This window comes from Stylophora pistillata, chromosome 7 (genome assembly GCF_964205215.1).
Source record: "Stylophora pistillata chromosome 7, jaStyPist1.2, whole genome shotgun sequence".
Lineage (NCBI taxonomy): Eukaryota > Metazoa > Cnidaria > Anthozoa > Scleractinia > Pocilloporidae > Stylophora > Stylophora pistillata.
Genome location: NC_142525.1, coordinates 11926743 through 11948987, shown reverse-complemented (window position 1 = coordinate 11948987; position 22245 = coordinate 11926743). Strand labels below are relative to the sequence as shown.

Genomic DNA, 22245 nt, shown 5'->3' with positions numbered 1-22245 from the left:
TTCGACTACTGTGAAGTGCGTAGAGCTTGCTAATCTGAGCAAGCCAATCACCGCCCTTGTAAAGCACTATTTTAAATGTCTAAAGTAAATACTATTAGAACTTGCTAATCACTTTCGAGCAAGCCTATCACCGCCCTTGTAAAGCACTATTAATATCTGAAGTTCTATTTAAAAAATTTGCTGCGGGGTGCCATCATAAGATTGTGGATACGAAAATGTTATCCTAATTTGTCAAAGGTTTACGATTTCGATAACAAATAAAGAAAGGACAAGCAAATCTTATCTTTGTTGTTACCAAACCGCAAAATTGGATCAAATTAGAACACAATTTTGCAAAGATTCTCTTACTCTTTCGAATCTTACTGGCATAATTCAAGATTACTTTTCAATCGCGGATATGAAGTTTATGGTTTCCAGATTATCATTCTGCCTCGGAAAAGGTTGATTTTCTCTTTGTCTTCCCCAATATTCGCTATCTATGGTTTCAAACATTGTTGTATTGTAGCAGTGGCAACAGCCAAATCATAATCAAACCTAAAAATGGGGAAAATCTCTGAACTGGCAGAAAGCAAATTTTGAGATAAGCATATCTAGTTATATAAAAAATAACTAAAAATAGACTGTTACCTTGCCTGAAGAACTTATCAAGACTTTCCTACCCTCAGGAAGTTCGTACGACTGTCGGTTATTATTCTTGAGGTCGAAAATGAGTTTTTTCTAAAAATTCAAAATGTCCGAAGCAAAACTAAGAAAGAAGTGTCGCATGCGAAATAAAAAATTCGCTTTGAGTTTCGTTTTTATGAGATTTCGTGAAACGCAACATGTTAAGAGTAACACCAATTCCTTGAGTCATTTCCTACTATGAAAAAAAAAACGTAGCTATTGAAACAAGCTGCGCATGAAGCTTTTGTTCGCAAACATCTCTAAATTATTTTTTTCATTCTTTGACATTGTTTTTCCCCAAAGCACGAACGGAGCTGTTGATTAAAATTAATCCTTGCAACTCACTCCTAATTGCGTGATAATCATGTCAATTTTTAAGCTAAAAACGAAAATCTATAGGATCAGCTTACCTTGCAACTTACATTGTAGGAAAGTACTTAGATGCGAGGTGATTCATAAAAATAAATAGCTTCGACTTCCTCAATTTTAAGGAATGAAATGTCAACATTCGATCTAAGTGTGAAATATGTTGAGATGAACTATCAACAGGAAGTTACTCAGCCATTTCAGAGGATAGATAAGGAAACGCAACGAGTGTCATCTCTAGACTCATAAAACAAAGAAAATCGAAGGTCTGTCAATCCTTGAGGTAAGTTATCTGATTCACCAAAGCACTTTGCTGTTGTTTATGGTAAGGTAGGTTTTTTCAAGGTTTTTTTTTTCTCTTCGCGTCATTTCTGTTTGAAGAACTGGTTGGTTTCGACGAGAAAAGTTTAAATTGCACGGAAAACAAATGGTGGAATGGTCTTAAAGCAACAAGCAGTTAAGGAAATTTACTCATTTCTTTCAATCATTTGGGAAAATTTTTCACTAAAAATGCATTTCCTTATTTTGATCCTAAATAAAAGTTCGCCAGAATTGATAACTTTCTTTTTAATGAAAAAAATATTGGCATGCATGTATGTAATTTTACTATTCAGAGTGATATACATCGTTCATGTTAATAGAACTTTTTGGGGAAAATTTTAAATAATACTTTATCTTACTGAATAGGGGAACATACAATTTGGCAGTTTTTTTCCTGTGTCGTCTTTGTTTGAATAGTCCACTGAAATCGACGAAGTCTGTAAATATTGCTGGAAAAACTAATTATCAAATTGTCATAAGACGACGTTGAGTCAACACAATTTCCTCTTAATCATACATGGTGTTAAATTTCTTCTGGAACTGCACCATTTATTTTCCCTTGTCATTGATAACAGTTTGTTTAGATCGATATCGTATTCGTAGATATGATTTTAAAGGTATATATAATTTTACTATTCAGATACCACTCTTTTTGGTTATAAAGACACCAGAGTCACCATGGAGAACAGCGGAATCATTTGAAAAGCCTTAGAGTTTGAAGTTATCACGCAGGTATTCGATGAAGATGCAAATCCCCAAAGACTGAATCCGACCCAACTATAAGCTCATTTATCGCCACACCTTCTATGGAAACTAAGCACATAACTGCGTGAACTCGGGCTTTTTTGCTTAGGCAGGTTTACAAAGGCATGCAATCTGAAGAAGAGTGTTGTTTAATTTAATTTCTGCTTATTATCTGAAAACGCTCGACATCTTTTAGTGTGGGTCTACCCCGAATAGTGTGTGCATTTGTATGTAGTATGAGCGTATGAGAAGACATAGTTACCATAGGTAGAGATTAAGATAGTCCAAGACTTACATAGGTAAGTCTTGGACTATCTTAATCATCTAAACAAGATATCATCCATTACGGTGCTAAACTTCTTTAGCTCTCAGTTTGCATTACCTTACCTCGTCATTCTGTCTCTTCCCGATATGTGTATTTTCCTTGTGTAATCAACAGAAATGGACGTCTATATTTAACCAATTCAGGAGAGAAAAAAATATTATTGAATAATGTCTCTAGCACAATCTGACTCTTTTCATTTAGGAGCTATCTCCCCAAATTAGATGACAAAACTTACGGCTATCCAAATCTAAAATAGTAATGTAAAATTCGACTCAACTTCAATATTTAATTTCAAATTTTTATTTCACCAGACGCCAACTGCCTTCAAAGGTAGACATTAAATTCGACCCGATCATTCCCCACTTTCCAAAAAAAGTATTTCTCGTGATTCTACAGATAACACATAGGTTTTTCCTTCTTGAATATTGCAACAGAATTAAGGTTAAAATATAAGTTCCGAATGTTGATGAAACACCAAAATTTCAGCTGTTTCATAAACGTGATATGTTCAACAAGCACAGTAAAAGATCCTTATTTTTCTTTTACTACGGTTAAAGTCAGTTTATCTTATTCTTTAAGCGCAAGAGAAAAAAATCATCTATGCCCTTTCTTTCTTATAAATTATACGGACAACCCAAACATGTTGCCTTGCCTGAGCTATGTTTAATGGGCAGAATTAAAACCAATCAACAATTGGAGCAAATGGCTGTGGGCAAAATCCCATAACCGCATTTATTTAAAAATACTGTTCAATCAAATCCTTGATACAAAGTTTGGCCCAGTAAGGGTGAGGGCACTGAAAACGCCAAAAATACAATCTAATGATTTGAAAAAGAGGAGTGGCTGGGACAAGGGAAGGAGGAGGGATGAAAAAACACGTCTTTTACCACGGTCAAGATGAAGCGAAGTGACGCTCACATGGGAGCCTGTTCACTTGGCAAGCACAAGTATTCTAAAGGGTATTTGCTATAATCCAAATAAATGCTACCCCAAGTCCCAGGCCCCCCAAAGAAATAAAAAGTACACAATGGGAAGAAGAAGCATAAAAAATCTATTTGCAAGCAAATATTTCCTTTTTTGTGTGTGATGCGAACCTATTTAATTCTTGGAATAGAGAACAGCATTTCTACGAGATCAGTGTACATGCAGTTTGTAAATTGTCTCACCTTAGTTCAAATATGCACACGACAACAAGAACATACCACTTCTGGTGACAAACACATTTTCTCGTGGTCATGTTAAATTCTCTTTAAAGGCCCATTTCCAACCGACATGCCTTGCGCGCCCGGATCATTTTTCATATATGAAAAATACGCTATTTTCCTCGTAGTTGCGGAATCGCTTTGATATCCTCTTCCATCTTACTAATTAGGGCTTTCAAAGTTCCATCTTGAATCATGTGCGAACAACAAACTATCGTAGTAACTATATCAGTAATTAGTATAATTTCAGAGCTGAGCAAAGAGTTTCCAGCAATCTGATTGGTCGAGGGGTTCCTTATATGACGCGATATAAACCGCTCTACGCGGTTTATATAAAATGTTGAAATAAAAAGTTAATAAATGTTACTAAAATGTTATGATTTTAGAAATTTCTCTGTTGTTCAGCTCTGAAATTATACTAAAACAACTATTCGCCTCAGGTTCTGTAAATATTGTCGAATAATCCCTTCGACTTCGTCTCGGGGATTATTCGACGATATTCACCGAACCTGAGGCGAATAATTAACAACTATTCACCGAGGTGGAGGTGGTCAGTGGTGAATAGTTGTTTTAGTATGTACTAAAACAGTGAGATAATATGCACCACCAAAAATTTATTTTAATTCATACGATTCCAAAATTTCAACATTTTCTCGCGCGTAACGATCCAACGCGGCTCGGATCGCGGTAAGTGATTTTTTGTTGTAAAAAGTGCCGTCTCGTTTTTTCGCTGACAGATAAAATTTCTGAAGACATTTTGTTTAGCTCTGGTGGCGACATTTCTTCAAATGATGTTGCAAACTCTTTCTGTATTTGAAACCATTTTGTAAAAAATACCATTCAACTCTGATTTTCAAGTAAACAAGTGAGGTTACGCAAGATTAATTTGCATTTGTAAACAAAACCTTTTTCATTGGTTTTTATCGATAAACTCCCGGTTACCATTACTTTTAAACACAGCCAGACCAAATTTAGTCGCTTTCTCTGTGTTTTCAGGGACTGCTTCGTTGTTATTTGAGTGATTTATTCGCCTGTCACGGATGCAAACTGGCACGCCACTTTTTCTCGAGTTGCTCGGAGGTAAATACCAAAGGATATTCGGAGTTTGACTAGCCAATCAGAGCGCGCCTTCAACGCTATCCACTGTTTTAGTATATACTAATTGTTAAATAGTTTTTAATTCTTACATGTATGACTGCGAAGAAATTCATTTGAAAAGTTGATGCCGCCAAAGAAGCGGTCTAGAAGAAGGCCGAGTCTGCCCGGCTCGGCAAAGGTTATTCGACTTCGAGAGTCTGTGTATGATTTAAGGAGGGGAAGGAAAACAACCATGGGTTTCGGTAACTCTAGAGACAGTGCTTTTGCAGAAATGTTATTGCACTGTTCCTACGATGGAACTAGAGACTCCGGGGAGATTTTTTCGAGGTGAGAATAATTATTTGACTGATTTTTACTTGAGATCCTGAAATATGTATGTAAGCGATCTCATTTGTACAAGTCATTATTCTATCATTGAAATGCGTAAAGTAAATCAGTTGTGGCCAATATTGGTTATTTTTTTATATTTTATTTAGTGTTGAAGCCGAACAATTTCCTTTAACATCAGGTAAGCTTTGTACAAGTTTTATACACAGACTCGATTTATGATTTTTCAGTCTCAAATATTTAGCTGCAAATTATTTCACTGTGTTCTTCACCAAATCTTTTTTTTTTTTTAATAGTGTTTGTGAATGACTATCAGAGTTCGCCATTTAACAATAGCGTGACTCCAAAACAAAAACAAACGACTGCAAAAGATCTCGGATGGAAATGGGCCTTTAACTACTCGAATATTGGTTTTCTACCTTAAAAGCTTTGGTAGTTTTTGAACCAACTCCATTCAGGTATTCCCTCTGTTCAATAGGTCTTTTGTTCCCAGAAATGTCACGTTTCTTGAGCTGTTTTGGTAATTCATCAAGACTGTCGTTCAGAAAAAAGGCTTCTACTTCTAAGTGTCTTTGACACAGTTATCTCAGTGTCTTGTTACCATATGGCTCACTGGGTGTCGATGGGGACTGTCCCTGGAGATTGGCGGTAAGTTAATCTTTTCATGATTGACGGTTGAATTTTACGGCTATTCTCGATAAATGGTTATTACCAGGAAATTTTTCGTTATACTGTCTTCGGGTCATTTTGTCGTTTGCTGATGCGATGAAATAAAGTTTGCTGTTAATATACTAATAAATTCTAACTCGAAATCTACCCTGCTTCCTTATACTGAAGATCGTAAAGTCCTTCAGAAGACATCATTGTTGCAACATGCCAATCTCCTGTCCTCCCGGTCGCCTGGCAGTTATTCTTTTCCGAGCAGTTTACTCATAGATTTGAGCACAAATGACCGGAAATCCAATTTGTCCACCAAATTCATTGAATTAATTGAATAATCTTCAAAACCTCTACTGCCTTAGGGCCCTCCTAAGTGAAACCTGCATTTTATATTGCTCTATTGATTTCTCTTCTCTGCTAATTTACAATAAAAGCAGACGAAGTCTTTTCAAAACTTGAACATTATCTCAGCTTGAGTAGACCGAATAGCACGAGCATGGTGAGGTCCACCAGAAACAAAGCTTCAAACGTGTGCATTTCCTACCTTTAGAAATACCTGTAAAATTTTCTATCAGTTTCATTCACTACCTCATTTGTCCCTTAAATCGCACGAGATATCGGATAAAAACTTCTACTCAGACAAGCACACAGTGCGATCGTGCTCGATTTTGGATTTTCGAGAAATTTACTCATAGGTTTGAGCACAAATGAACGGAGATCCAATTTCGTCTGCCAAATTAAGGGAACTAATTGAATAATCTTCAAACCCTCCAGTGCCTTAGCGTCCTCATTGATGAGAGTTTGCATGCCATATCGCTTGATTGATTTGTCTTCTCTGTTGATTTACATTAAAAGCAGACGAGATTTTTCAAACATTTGGATATCGTCTCCGCTTGATTAGACCGAAAGGCGGGGCATGGTGTCATCAGAAACAATCTTCTCCAATATTCGCTATGTATGGTTTTAAACAGTGACAACAGCCAAATCATGATCAAACTGAAAAATGGACAAAATCTCTGAACAGTCGGCAGAAAGCAATTTTGGAGATAAGCATATCTAGTTGTATAAAAAATAATTAAAAGTTGATTTTGTTGCCTTGCCTGAAGAACTGATCAAGACTTTTCTTCCCTCGGGAAGTTCGTTTGACTGTCGGTTATTACTCTTGAGGTCAAAGATGAGTTTTTTCTGAGATTCAAAATGTTCCAAGAAAAACTGTGAAAGTGTCCCATGCGAAATGAAAATTCGCCTTGAGTTTCGTTTTTATGAGATTTCGTGACACTTAACATGTTATGAGTAGTATCAGTTCCTTTGAATCAATTTTAGATGCAAATCACTTCCTACTATGCAAAAAAAATGTAGCTATTGAACCAAGTTGCACATAAAGCTTTTCTTCGCAAGCATCTCAAACTATTTTCTTCATTCTTTGACATTGTTTTTCACTAGAGCACGAACGGAGCTCTCAAACAAAATTAAACCAGGCAACTCACTCCAACTTGTCTCAATCCAATTTGCTTCATAGTCATGTCCTCAATTATATTACTGGCAAAACTAATAATCAAATTGTCCTAAGACGACGTTAAGTCAATACTTTTTTCTCTTATTCATACATGGTGTTAAATTTCTTCTGGAACTGCCTCATTTATTTTCCCTGGTCATTAATAACAGTTTGTTAAGATCGATATCGTATTCGTCAATATAATTTCAAAAGTATATATGATTTTACTATTCAGATCGGCATAACTACTGATATTTTTTTTTAATTAAAAAGACACCTGTCTTAAAGTTGGAAGTTATCATGCTTGTATTCAATGTGCTGTATGAAACAATGGCGATACAAACCCTCAAAGACTGAAGCTGAGTTTTTCCTACTTCATACATTTTAGTGCCAATAAGAAACAATGGGCATTTCGTCTCGTTTCCCACGACTGACAAAGTTCCTCTTTACTATGTAAATATTGTTTTGACGTGCAGGCGGGAGTCCATGGCCAGGCTACGCCAACCGTTTGAGCTGTGATGTTCCACTAGTTGCCATCTGAGCCAAAAAATAATACTGATATCTGATGTCCAAAATCTACTTCTACAATCCTACCTAACTGCTTATTCGAAGTTTTTCCCCACTAAAAAGCACAAGCAAAGTTTTTCTTCTTGCGGACAAACTACATCAGCGCATGAGCGAAAAGGGAAAAATTTTTTTTTTCGGCTTTCAGAGTTTCTGGTGCGATTATTAGAGATCGTGGGAAGTGTTATTGAAACTCAAAAGCCTTTTCTTCAAATTGAATACAAATGTAATTACGTTAGATATTAACAATTATTTAAATTAGTTTTTAAGGTCTCAAGATACGTATATGCTTAGCTATAAGTCAATTGAAAGTAGATATATAATATTTACACCAGAAGCCATAAGGATCTGCTATGACAGCCTTTTTCTTTGGCGGATATTTGAAGAAATATTATCATCAAACTGTTTAACCCCACTGCCTATGAGTTTTTATTAATAGCTTTTTTTATTGTCCATTTTAAAATCAAATATGTATATTTCTATTTATAACATGATTCGGTTCAGTTTTCGATCTTTTTGCTTTGTTTTAGTTTTTGCTTGGTGAAAGAAGATAGATAACCTCCAGAAATTAATTCGGATCAATCAGAGGCCAAAATCTTGTCTAATGGGAATGAAAAGTGTCGCAAACTCATACAAAAGACAGTTATGTCCCTGTATTTGATTCTGAATGTAAACTGAGCTCAACAATAACTGATTATTAAATGATCGATTTTGGACATTGCATTCCTAGTTTTCTGATTGGTTCACTCAAATCTAAATCATCAGCCCATTTATTGCCCCAATTTTCATTAGAATGAGAATGTGAATATTAAATGTAACTGGTTGATTAGCCAGTTTTTGACTACTTAGTTTTTGAACGCTAGGGCAGGTATGACCACCTGCTAGGCTTTTTCATTACATACGTTCAAGAATCTCGAGTTTCTGTTTCACTTTCACCGGTAATGTTACTGATGAAGTCTTATGTGGCTTACTAGTGGAACCTCCTATTGACAAACATTGCAAGTTCTTCCAAAATACTGGACGGAGCTGCCCACGCAGGCCTAGTCTCCGCGTCTAACACTAACTTATGCATAAACGAATAGGAAAAAAGGTTGAGATTGACAAAGCTTCATACCTAAATAAAAATTTTTCTCGGATCTAAAAAATAGTAAAACTGCACCGTTTCTGCTACAATGTCAAAAAATGGCTCGAATCCAAGCACTCAAATTGAAATACCTAGAAGGATTAACGAGGCTCCAATCGTTCTTTGAAAATAATCATACTTAATCAAATAATACTCTTAAACTGTCTACGATAACTCTGTATCGAGACAAAACTGCATCATCGCAGATATTATTTATGCATTGGGCTCAAACAATATAACTTTATACGATTTTTTTTTAAAGTTCTTAAATTTATCTGGAGATAAGGATCCCCAAAGCGTTTTCCTGTGTTAACATCCAGGAAGTTTCAAAATGAGAAAAATATGTTTTTAACGTGGGAGCATTTCGCCAGGCGACGCTCACTTGTTAAAAATCAAAAACGTATCTTACGCATTACCCTCTCTGTGCTAGCGTTTTGCACAAGTTTCCTTCCTATCCAGACTCTCCATCTGCAATTTGTTCAACTTCGCCAGCTTTCGTGTTAAGTTTGAAGCAACGTGAAGGGTCCGATTTTTGATACCAGTTTTGTCACCGGGAGTTGCGGGAACAGCATAGTCGACCAGTGAAACAAAAGAGGGCAAATTTGACGGTCGTAGTCTTTAAGGTCATACTATTTGTCTTCTGTCTCTACGATATGAATACGCATTCGCAACACACCCGTAACTGAAATGCTTAATGGAAATGAAATGTTTGAAGAAGATATTTAATAGATATCAAAGCTCCTTCGTGGGTAAGTCTGGGACTATCTTTATCAACTAAACAAGATATCATCCATTATGGTGCAAAAATTGGTTAGTGCTCAGTTTGCATTATCTTACCTCGTCACTCTGTCTCTACACGACATTTGTATTTTCCTTGTGTGATTAACAGAAATAAGCGTTTATACTTAACCAATTCGGGAGAGGAACAAATTTAACGGAAATGTGTCTCTCATCAGCAAAATCTGCCTTTTTTCATTTTAGATAAACTCTAGGAGCTATCTCACCAAATTAGATGACAGAACGTACGGCCACGCATATTTAGAATACTGTATTTCGACTAAACTTTACCATTTCATTTCAAAATGTATTTCAGCAAACGCCAGCTGCCTTCAAACGTAGACGTCAAATTCGGTCCGATTATTCAACACTTTCAAATTAGTATGTCTCATGATTCTACAGATAACACGTATGCTTTGCCCTCTTGAATATTGTAACAGAAATTAAGTTAAAAAATAAATTACAAATACTGATGAAACACCGCAATTGCAGCTGTTTCATAAACATGATTTGTTCAACGCGCACAGTAAAAGATTCCCAGTTTTTTTGTTTTTTTGTTTTTTTTTTTTTTATTACGGTTAAAGTCAGTTTATCCTTTTATTTCTTGGCGAAAAAGAAAAAAAACACTCTATATTTTGTGTTGAATTTTACGGCTTTTGTTGATAAATGGTTATTACCAGGAAATTTTTCGTTATTGTATTCGGGTCATTTTGGTCCTTTGCTAATGAAATGAAATAAAATTTGCTGTTAATATATTATTAAATTCTAACTCGAAATCTACCTTTCCTCTCGATATTGTAGATCGAAAAGTACTTGCAGACATAACTGTTGGAACATGCCAACCTCCAATCGCCTGACAATTATTTCTTTCTGAGCAGTTTACTCATAGGTTTGAGCACAAATGACCGGAGATCCAATTTGTTTACCAAATTAGGGGAATTAATTAAATATTCTTCCAAACATTTTATGTCTTAGGGCCCTCCTAAATGAAAACTTGCATTTTATGTAGCTCTATTGATTTCTCTTCTCTGTTAATTTGCATTAAAAGCAGACGAAACCATTTAAAAAGTGAAACATTATCTCAGCTTCAGTAAACCTAGTGGCGCGGCGCGGTGAGGTCTTTAAAAATTTCTATCAGTTTCATTCACTATCTCATTTTTCCCTTAAATCGCACGAGAAATCGGATAAAAATTTTCTAATCAGACAAGCACACAGAGCGATCGTGGTCGATTTTGATTTTCCGAGTAGTTCACTTGTGCTCAGTTTGAGCACAAATGACCGGAGATCCAATTTGGTCTATCAAATTAAGGGAATTAATTGAATATTCTTCAAAACCTCTAATGTCTTAGCGTCCCCTTTCACGAAAGCTTGCATGCCATATCGCTCCATTGATTTGTCTTCCCTGATTATTTACGTTAAAGTCAGATGAAATTTTTCAAAAAGTTGCAAATCGTCTCCGCTTGAATAGACCGAAAGGAGCGGCGTGGTGTAATCAGAAACAAAAGGGATCAACGTGTGCAGTTCTACTAAAAATAATATCAAATTTCTACGAGACGTTTTACCAGAAACTCATTAGAGGATTTAATTTCTAATTAAGTACTTGATTTCTCTTTAAATTTTAATGGCCAAGGTTAAAAAACCGGGACTGGACTCTGGACTGGACTGGACTGGACTGGACTCTGAACTGGACTGGACTCTGGACTCTGGACTCTGGACCCTAGACTCTGGACTATAATTTTACTTTTACTGTAATCAGTATCGACAAAATTACGTACAACTATCCGCATCACTATGGGATTAATTGAGTCAATTAATCGACCGGTTTCGTCTTCGACTGAGACTTCGTCAGGATAAACTACAAAATAAACTACTTAATACATTACATGAACTTATTTATACTAGACCTTGTCAGTACATGTCGCGTTATAAGTTTGGGTGTGAACAACAAAACACTTGCAAGCATTTTCGCACAGGATATGATAAAATTCTGTGCTAGAAAGTGGTTTTTGAAGGTGTTTTTGGGGCTCACGGTTTTAACCTTAAATTCAAAACCTTGAAGTAAACTACTTTTTGCGAAATCGAAACGAGCTATGTGCTCGCATGGATATTTCTATCAAGGAAATGAAAAGCAAACGTACGAGTTCCTTGAGAGTAAAATGGAATGTTGAGGCTACACCAGTCTAGTATGTGGAAGGGGTGAGTTCTTGAAGCCCTAACTTCTTCCCTACGCATATTTTTACTTCTTACTTTGAAGTAACTGTTTCCTTCGTTTCAGGTTCAGGATCAGGGTCGGGATCTACGGGCACAGAACTAGAGCAGGTCAGGTATGTGCATTTTTACGATGGATCGAAAATGTACGAAAAAAGGGGTAAGGCGGCCGATCTTCAAGAAATGTAGTCAGAATGCGAATTATACACGGAGTATTTCACTCAAAATACTTCTGAATGGTAAAATTCATTTTAACGTTAAAAACCTTGAGCCCGAAGGTTAGGTTAAGGACCATCCAAACGAGAGAGGTTCGCACTCCCTTAGTTAATAGTTGTTATCATCCATTCCTGTTAATGCAGCCACACGTAGCTGAAGTACTGTCGGTGGTTATCTCAATTTTACCTTAAGCAGTTTTGATTTAAGCAGAAACAAAACGCAAAGTACTTGTTAAACTTGAAATATAGTATTATGGTAATGAAATCGACAAATACTCAATTGACTCTGGACTCTACTTTTACTTTAGAGGGGTGCAGTCTATTTCTTCAGAAACTTGTAATGTCACTTGCTTGTTCAATGTTGAAAAGGACAACAATGGAATCTTTCTAGACGCGAGAGTCCGCTAAAACAGTGAACTTAACTTTTACTTTTTCCACTAATGACCTTTATCTATATTAGGTCAATTCATTAGGTCATTGGTAGAAAAATGTTTTCACGATATCTCGTTCAGTTCGTACTAAATAACTGGCTAAATCTTTGGCGTAAAAAATCTATTCTATTGAAATTTATTCAATACATGCCACTTAGGCAATTGATCAAATGTGAGAAACTAACTCCCTTTAAATTTAATGAGAGTCATCCCTTAAACGGACACTGTCAAGACGGTACATGCGCCAGTCTTTCGAATCGACATTCAAAATTCAAGCTTGAATTTTTTAACTTACACTGTGAATAGCATGATGGCGTCGAAAGGTGGCAGTGGTCACAGTGGAAAACTAATGTACTCGGAACGGAAATTGATCTCCACCTAGTCTCTCTCGCCGTTTTCAGTCTCGTTCCAGACTTTTCCTTTACTGCTCGCACGTTTCTAATACGTGAAATGCGGAGTTTTGGCACTTATGAGAGGGTTACGGAAATTTGCAGCTCTTTCGCAACGTGCTCCCTGTGAACTTGTTTTAAATGGGCATATAAAGCATTTGGAATATATACCAAGAGCGGTATAAACGCAGGTTGCATCAACCTGACGCAATTGGCCATACAATGAAAGTAAAAGTTTGTTAACTGGCCTCGTTTCTGAACCCTATTCTGCCAATACTGCCTCTTTGTAGCACTGAAAATAACAAAATCACGAGGAGGAGTAGGAATTGACGGTAAGCCGATTGTCATTTACAGATACATGTTTTAGCATCTGGCCACACCCGTAACATTTCTTCACCAACGGATTGCAAAACTGCAGCAGAGCAAGTTGGCAAGCCCCTTCCTGCATGCGTGGCGGAGACAGAAGAGCATCAGGACTGGGCTCTTCATCCTACGAAGAAAACGATAGATGGTATAACAACAAAACAAATAGACTAAGAGAAGGTCTAATGATCGCATATGAATTCCCGTACAGCGACATTAGTATATATTCTCTTGTTTATTCAGGCTTGATTAATAATTGATAAATATTTACAGTACTTTGTCATTGTTTACTTAGCCTTGGCGAATAATTCTAATTAATCAATTCTGTAAATAATATAATCCACCACATCTCAATAGCCAATTCAATACTGCGTGCCTCAATGGCTATGAATTCATATGCGATCGATTTTCTGGACTAACTGTAACATACAATGACAGCCGGTATATTGTCGCGAATAATTTGGTTTTCTATAACACCTACAAAATAGAGTAAGAATCAGAAAATGGTAAATGGTTTTGACATTATCTGTATAACAGAACAAACATATAATAAACAAACACGTAACTTCTTTCAAAACCTCACATGTAGAAGAGATTGCGTCTTAGCTAGGGAATCCACTGTAGCTGATGCGGCGAAGCCGTCTGTGACAGGTGCGATAACAGCGGTAATGTACTTTTCTACAACGGTTCTCACCCTTTTGTTGTTATTTTTTGTTCCTTTTCGAACCTGAGTGGAATTCGTCCTCTTTGTTCCTCGACCTGTAGGCAAGTCCATTCGGGAGAGGGCCGAAATGTTTGGTGAGCTCTGTTTGTTTACCTTGTACCAGTGAAAGAAATTCTCCGTATTGGACTGTTCAGCAACAGCAATTGTATGAGAGCACAAGCCGTAACCTGTGTACGGGATACCGGTATCGCTGCGTTCGTAGTACACTCCGTAACGCTTGAAGAATTGGTTTTAACGACATAAGGAGAGCCTTCCTCCTATTTAACATAGTGTTCAGTAAAGGCATTAGCTCCAGGTGCTGTCACAATGGCCTCTTTGCCGCGCGATTGATGTACGCCAGCCTTTTGGAACATTACTTTCAAGACATCGAATGGGACACGAATAATCCCAGACTGTTCCACAGAAATAGACAACAAATTGTTACGAATGCACTCATCCTCCTCAGTGCCTGGCAACACGTCATCAGTAGGTCTTACTTCATGATTGTTAAATTTCTTTAGAACCGCCTGTTTCTGTTTGACAGATTTCCGATAGAACACTCTCTCTGGGACTTTCATATCGTCATACATGGCATCAACTTTCAACTCTCCTGTACCTATCAAAGCCAGTTCCTCCTCCGTTTGCTGTCGCTTTACGGTTTGTCGTATAAGTCGGACGCAAGCAGGTAGTGACAATCGCTTCTCACCACTTCTGCCTTTTCTCTTTGAAGAACCGAGTTCAAACACTCGTTACCATTTTGATCATAGACACCTGGTGGGAAGCCAAGGCCCGCCATGGAACGAAATTGTGCCGTCATCGTTTGTTTAATCGGGTCTGCCTTATACTTCAAGAAATAATTCAAGAAACGTTTGCCTTGGGCATGGCGTCTCTCCCAGGACTCCTTTAAAGACTGCATTTTCTCATCGAACTCGCCAGGTATAAAACACTCAATTAATTCGGGCTGTCTATTGGTCCCGATATTTTTTCCAAAAATATCCATTGGAAACTCTTCAGCGACGACAGCTGGTATTCCCAGCTGGGCCAATTTTGAGCAAATGTTGTCCTTCATGTGGATGTCGCACATGAGGTGCAACGCGTAAGAGAACGGCCGTCCAAATCCTTCTGCAAGGGCCTTCTCGCAGTCGACTCCATATACAAGAACGTTTTGAATCGGTGCATGTAGCTTAATCACTGTCGATGACAACTCATAATAACTGCCAAGATCCTTTCTATGGTGCAAAAGTACAGGTCCAATTCGTACTGGGTGACAATCTTCCTTAGTCCTAAGGAGCAGGTTCCGGTACGTCGTAAGCGAGACGTAATATTTTCCGAAGTTAAAAGTTGCGTCAACACCAAAGACACAAAATTTGGCAGGATTAGTGCAGAAATTTTCTACTTTTCTAACAAAGGCATTGTCTATATCTCTCGCATCTTCCTTCAACATTTGTAGCAGCTCCACGAATTCGTCATCTTCGTTTTGTTGCTTTTTCAACTTTTTTTTTTATTTGTTTTATGTCTCGTGCATGCCCGCCCGCAGATCTTAATTGGAGGACGCCACCACTTTGTTCAAGACTCTGGTTGAAAACTTCCTTGGGAGAATGAGTTTCTGAGAGTTGTTCAAGTCGCTGCTTTGTTGTATATGACGTGCGATAAAATGGCTTTTGGCTCTTGCTGTTTCCACGGGGTTGAACTTTTACTTGGCGCTCCACATTGTTCAAAACGTATTGAACCAAGGCCATACTGTGTTCTTTGCCGTCGCTACCTAACTAAAAAGAGGTCGCATCTCGTCATCAAATCAGACATTCGTAACGTTTAGTTAAACAAAATATTGTTTAAAAACTACTCGATTGTGATTGTACGAGAGTAATACCAATCCCTGTTACTGTACAACGCGTTCACTTTATCGCAAAACTTCCGACTTCAACTAACTACTTTATAAGGTTCCCTGAAGGGTTCCGCAAATGTCCGATGGTAGCACCTAGTTTCGCGAACTTCGTCTGAAAATGACAAAACTCAAAATGCTCAAAATGACAAAACGTCATTAAAGAAGAAAACATAAAAAACTCACGTTCGACTCCCCAAAGGAAGTGGTTTGGAAGACCCCCTAGTGTCCCCTAAGTAGATGACGTCATCACTGCTATCAGAGCTGAGAGATGAAGGCAAGACAAAGGAAAGTTTAACTCTTGAACGCGGGCTTGAACGTTATACACTTGCAAACTCGTGCCACTAGTACCTTCAGCCAGTTTTTTGTGGCAGAAAACGTGGAAAGGTCGTCGCCTGCTCGCGGTATTGATACGATCTTTCCTGTTGTCTTGTTTATGAACGTACGATGCAGATTAGGCACAGACTTTAGTGTAGCTAAATACTAACCGGCGACACATGTTCAGAAGTCTTTTTCATATGCACACCGGCTTGAATCTTTAATTTTGATTGCTTTCCCAAACCGCGTGAAAAATGCTAAGATGCGGATGTGGTCTCAGGCAAGCTAGGATAATAGAAGCCGCCACGTTCCATTCAGTAAGTATGTTTGCGTATTAGATACATGTGAGCAGTCAAAGGAAAGGTCTGGGGTCTTTATTGATTTTAAGAATAAAAAAAAAAACTGTTTTGCAGTCTATAATCTGTTTTCTAACACCACGGTCTATGATTGCTTGATGAAAATGACAAAACATCAGTTAAAGAAGGAAACATAAAAAAAACTCACGTTTGACTCTCCAAAGGAAGTGTTTTAGCAGACATTCTAGTGACCCCTAAATAGATGACACCATCACGGCTATCAGAGCTGAAAGATGAAGGCATGACAAAGGAAATTTTAACTGTTGAACGCGGGCTTGAACGTTACGCACTTGCAAACTCATGCCGCCAGTACCTTCAGCCATTTCCTTTTGTGGCGGAGAACGTGGAAAGGTCCTCGCCTGCTCACGGCATTGACTTGAGTGTAAATACGATATTTCCCGTTGTCTTGTTTATGAACGTACAATGCGGATTAGGCACAGACGAAACTGTAGCTAAATGTGAGCGTGCGTTACATGTTATAAAGTCTTCTTCATAAGTAGACCAGCTTAAATCTTTAATTTTTATTACTTTCCCAAACCGCGTAAAAAAAGGAAAAAGACGGATGGGGTCGCAGGCAAGCTTGGAGAATAGAAACCGCCACGTTGCAATAATTTTAGGGCGTTACCAGTTTCCCTCTTGATTGGGAAAATAATACAAAAAAACTTAAAAATAGACGAGTTTAATCAGCAACAACGTAGTATAATTGTACGATTGAAGTGGCCAAGTGGCAGCTAGAAAAATTCTCCATACCAAAAATGCATTTTACAATTCAGAAGTATTTTGAGTGAAATACTCCGTGTATAATTCGCATTCTGACAACATTTCTTCGAGATCGGACGCCTTACCCCTTTTTTCGCACGTTCTTCGATCCATTGTAATAATGCACATACCTGACCTGCTCTAGTTCTGTTTCCGAAGATCCCGACCCTGACCCTGACCCTGAAACGAAGGAAACAGTTACTTCAAAGTAAGAAGTAAGAATATGCACAAGGAAGAAGTTAGGGCTTCAAGAACTCACCTCTTCCACATACTAGCCTGGTGTAGCCTCTATGTTCCATTTTACTCTGAGCTGTACTCTCAAGGAACTCGTACGTTTCGCAAAACTTCTCAGTTACGTTAGAAGGAAACTCTGCACACGCTGGTTCTACAGACGACTTTTATCGGCAACGGATATGCAGACCCAGATACGTAAGTCCGGAGTGGTAAGATAATTTTCGCTAACTTGACAAAGTTCCAGTTTTGTTTTACACATTCTTCAATGATTCGTGGCCACTAATTTCCTGTGACATCGGTTTCTTTGACAACCATAGTGTTAATCTATGCATGCGGTTTTACCAGCAGTTTTAGTAGCTTAAAAAACTGATAAATTTGTCAGTGCTTGTGAAAACTCGATGAAACAATTCCGGTTACCGTAAGTGCTCGAAGTCCTGGATAAAAAAAGGAGTTTCGGCACTCGTTACTATATACGAGATGTATACGGTATACACGGTTGTTTTAATGAAATGTGACATTGTTAAATGGTATAAATGGCAATTTCCTTTCAAAGTCGCACAGGTTTGCTTTTCATTTCCTTGATAGAAATATCCATGAGAGCACACAGCTCGTTTCGATTTTGCCAAAAGTAGTTTTCTACAAGGTTTTGAATTTAAGGTTAAAACCGTGAGCCCCAAAAACACCTTAAAAAACCACTTTCTAGCACAGAATTTTATCATATCCTGTCCGAAAATACTTGCGGGTGTTTTGTTGTTCACACCCAAACTAGTAACGCGACATGTTCTGACAAGGTCTAGTATAAAATAAGTTCCTTTAATGCATTAAGTAGTTTATTTTGTAGTTTATCCTGATGAAGTCTCACTTGAAGACGAAACCAGTCGATTAATTGACTCAAGTAATCGCATAATGATGCGCATAGTTGTTCGTAATTTTGTAGATACTAATTACAGTAGAAGTAAAATTAGAGTCCAGGGTCCAGGGTCCAGAGTCCGGAGTCCAGTCCAGTCCAGAGTCCAGTACTGGTTTTATCTTATGATAATTTTAATTTCACAAAAGTGCGTGTCAAGAGTTTAAGAACTCTTGACACGCACCTTTGTATCTTCGACTACTGTGAAGTGCGTAGAACTTGCCAATAACTTTCGAGCAAGCCAATCACCGCCCTTGTAAAGCGCTATTAATATCTGAAGTATATACTATTAAAAAGTATTGATGAAAATTTGCTGCGAGGTGCAATTTAAAATTTTGGCTAGGAAAACTTTATCCTAATTTTTCAAAGATTTACGATTTCGATAACAAATGAAGAAAGGAGAAGCAAAGTTTACCTTTGTAACCGGCAAACCGCAAAATTTGATCAAATTTAAACAAAATTTTGCAAAGATTGGGTTTCTCTTTGAATTCTTGCTGTTATATTTCAAGATGTACTTTTTATCCGCGGATATGAAATTTATGGTTTACGGAGTATTATTCTGCCTCGGTATAAATTGGTTTCCTGTTTGTCTTCCCCAATATTCGCTATCTATGGTTTTCAACAGTGACAACAGCCAAATCATGATCAAACTTAAAAATGGACAAAATCTCTGAACAGGCAGAAAGCAAGTTTGGAGATAAGCATATCTAGTTGTATAAAAAATAATTAACAATTGATTTTCTTACCTTGCCTGAAGAACTGATCAAGACTTTTCCTCCCTCGGGAAGTTCGTTTGACTGTCGGTTATTACTCTTGAGATCGAAGATGACTTGTTTCTGAAATTCAAAATGTCCGAAGCAAAACCAAGAAAGAGGTGTCGCATAGGAAATGAGAATTCGCCTTGAGTTTCGTTTTTATGAGATTTCGTGACACGCAACATATTGTGAGTAATGCCATTTCCTTTGCATCAATTTTAGATGCAAATAATTTTCTACTTTGAAAAGAAATCTAGCTATTGAAACAAGTTGTATATGAAGCTTTTCTTCACAAACATGTCTAAATAATTTTCTTCATTCTTTGACATTGTTTTTCACAAAAGCACGAACGGAGCTCTCGACCAAAATTAAAACAGAAAACTCAACCCTAATTGCTTCATAATCATGTCAATTTTTACGCTGAAAACGAGAATCCATAGGATCAACTTACCTTGCAACTTACAATGTAAGAAAGTACTAAGATGCGCGGGGATTCATAATAATAAATAGCTTCGACTTCCTCAATTTTAAGGACTGAAATGTCAATATTCCATCCAGGTGTGAAACACGGTCAGATGAACTATCAAGCAGACGACCAATCGTAAAGAAGATACTTAATTTACTAACCGTCTCAAAAGTCAACAGAAAATTACTCAGCAATTTGAGAGGGTAGATAAGGAAATGCAACGAGTGTCATATCTAGACTCATAAAACCAAGAAAATCGAAGGTCTGTCAATCGTTAAGGGAAGTTATCTGATTCAGCCAAGCAGTTTACTATTGTTTGTGGTAAGGTAGGTTTTTTCAAGGTTATTTTTTTCTCATCGCGTCATTTCTGTTTGAAGAAATTGTTGACTTCGACGAGAAAAGTTTAAATTGCACGGAAAACTAATAATTTCCTTCAATCACTGGCGAAAAATTTCCACTTAAAGTGCATTTTCATGTTTTGATCTTAAGTAAGAGCTCCCCAGAACTGAAAACTTTCTTGTTAAGTAAATATAGAATCGGCATAACTACTGTTGCCATCAAAGCTTTTAGTAAAATATTCGCCTAAAAGTGAGACTTTCGGGTTCCCAAGTAATATCTCGCAGATTCTGTCCTTTGGGTCGTAAGTTTACCTTTATCTCGTTACAAAATTATTTATAAGGAAAGGACAGCTTTCTCAAAAACCAGTGAAGCGACTCGTATGCAAACCTGACTTTTAAAAAACCACTGCTTATTTCACTCCTTCAAATTGAGATTGTTGCTTAAGAAGACACCGGAGCCACCATGGAGAACAGAGAAGTCATTTGAAAAGTCTTAAAGTTTGAAATTATTATGCATATACTCAATGTGTTGTAGGAAACAATGCAGATGCAAACCACCAAAGACTGAAACTGAGTTTTTCCTAATCCATAAATTTTCGTACCATTAAGAAACATTGGCTATTTTAATAGCATTAAAATACTCCTGGATAAAGACAGTTCGCCCCGTTTCCCACTATAATGAGAGAGTTCCTCTTGTCTATGTAAATATTGCTTTGCCGCTGGCTGAAAAAGTTTCTACCAGAATGCAAAAGATAAGCTTCTTGCTTAAGAAATCTCATAAAACAGATGCTACAGTATTTATGCTTGTAATAGCTCACCGAAAAAAAATAACGTTTTTTTTCCTTTTTTTCCAACAGCGTGTGATGTACGTATACATGAGACGAGGAGGAACTGTAACCCAAATCTTCTTATAATCTGTTCATGTTGTCCTTCAGCAGCATGATTAAAAACATAAAATCCTAAATTCTACTTTTTGGACAGCATTTTAAGGCCTCCTTGAAACAGTTCGTACGTTTCCAAATCTTCTTATTTAACAGAAACTAAACAGCATCCTACTGTTTGATTTAGTATAAGAGATAATTGAAGAAAATTAAATATTAGCCCATTTCATATCAAGGTTACAAAACTGTCCACGGACTTTTTAAAAGAACGTGTTCCTCGTTCATAGAAGGGAAAGGAATTGTACAATAACACTTTCTTAGCTTCGATGATTTAAAAAAAAAAGCTTTAAGAAAAACAAAATGGAAAAATTAACTCCCCCAGTCTAAGGCTGTAATGCATATACCAATTTGTTTCTCAAAGGATTTCAGCGTCGATCTCAACTATGTGAATTACATAATTTTAACATCCCAACTTTGGAACCATATACGAAGAGGGAAATTTACTTCTGTACGCTCAAATTTCCTAATTTATTCCATGTGAAACTGCATCGACCAACGAGATGTAATAAATGATTTACATGTCTGAATTTATCTTTCTACCTGATTCCATCTTGGAGTTGGAAAAATACCTACTTATATTCTCAGAATTCAAACCAAGGGCATCTTCCATCTTAGATTAGGGATAAATAACATTTGTCGTTTTACTTTAAAAAGACATGGCTCACAACTTCCTTCCTCTAGAGTTCTGTTAATCAAATCTGTTGGGTAGTTTTGTCGATAGTTAAGTTGACACATTTTTAACTGTCTGCATTGATCACTTCTTATCTCAAAACAAAACTTGAAAAGACAAATAACACGTCTGAAAATTAAATTTCTGCTTATTGTGTCACCTGAAGAGTGAACGAATACATAGACTATGTAAATAGTTGTCTTCTTTCCAATAAAGTTTTTTTTCTTTGACAGCTTTTCATCCTTCTAAATCTACCTTAATTAAAAAACTGCAAAAAAACTCAAGGTTGTAAAATTCACTAACACCTGAGTCCTTCCATAGCCTCTCGCCGGTTTTCATTTAATTATATCTGTTTTTTTTTTTTATTATTTTTGTCCTATCACTCATTTTGTTTGCCTCTGCTTCTGTTTTGATAAGTTCCTTTCAGAAAAAAAGATATTTTACACTACTAATCGTTAAAAAATTTTAAAAAAAGGCGAATTAGAAATAAGATAGTTTTTCTGTTCTCTTTTAATAAATGTTTTGTAGAGATTTACCACGCACCACGAATTAAGTTTCTAAAAAAAAAAAACCTTTAAAAAATTGTGCTCAAGCATGCTTAAAACACGACGCCACCGTTTTTTAACAGTTTCCTTTTCAAAATCA

At 37.0% G+C, this 22245-nt stretch overlaps 1 protein-coding gene and 1 pseudogene across 2 annotated transcripts; one reads left to right on the top strand and one right to left on the bottom strand.

Annotated features, from left to right (window-relative positions):
• The first annotated feature begins 4241 nt into the window (after window positions 1-4241).
• Window positions 4242-13369, top strand: LOC148726644 (uncharacterized). Its single transcript, XM_088728012.1, has 5 exons — window positions 4242-5046; window positions 5196-5227; window positions 5525-5694; window positions 11941-11989; window positions 13263-13369. The coding sequence occupies exons 1-3, from the start codon at window positions 4844-4846 to the stop codon at window positions 5620-5622; spliced, it is 333 nt and encodes a 110-aa protein (XP_088584138.1). The 5' UTR covers window positions 4242-4843; the 3' UTR covers window positions 5623-5694; window positions 11941-11989; window positions 13263-13369.
• Window positions 12941-17588, bottom strand: LOC148726643 (uncharacterized; annotated as a pseudogene). Its single transcript, XR_015989181.1, has 4 exons — window positions 17549-17588; window positions 17426-17469; window positions 13855-15740; window positions 12941-13398 (listed from the first exon to the last, which is right to left on the bottom strand). The product of XR_015989181.1 is annotated as an uncharacterized LOC148726643 (transcript).
• Between the last annotated feature and the right edge of the window lie 4657 nt (window positions 17589-22245).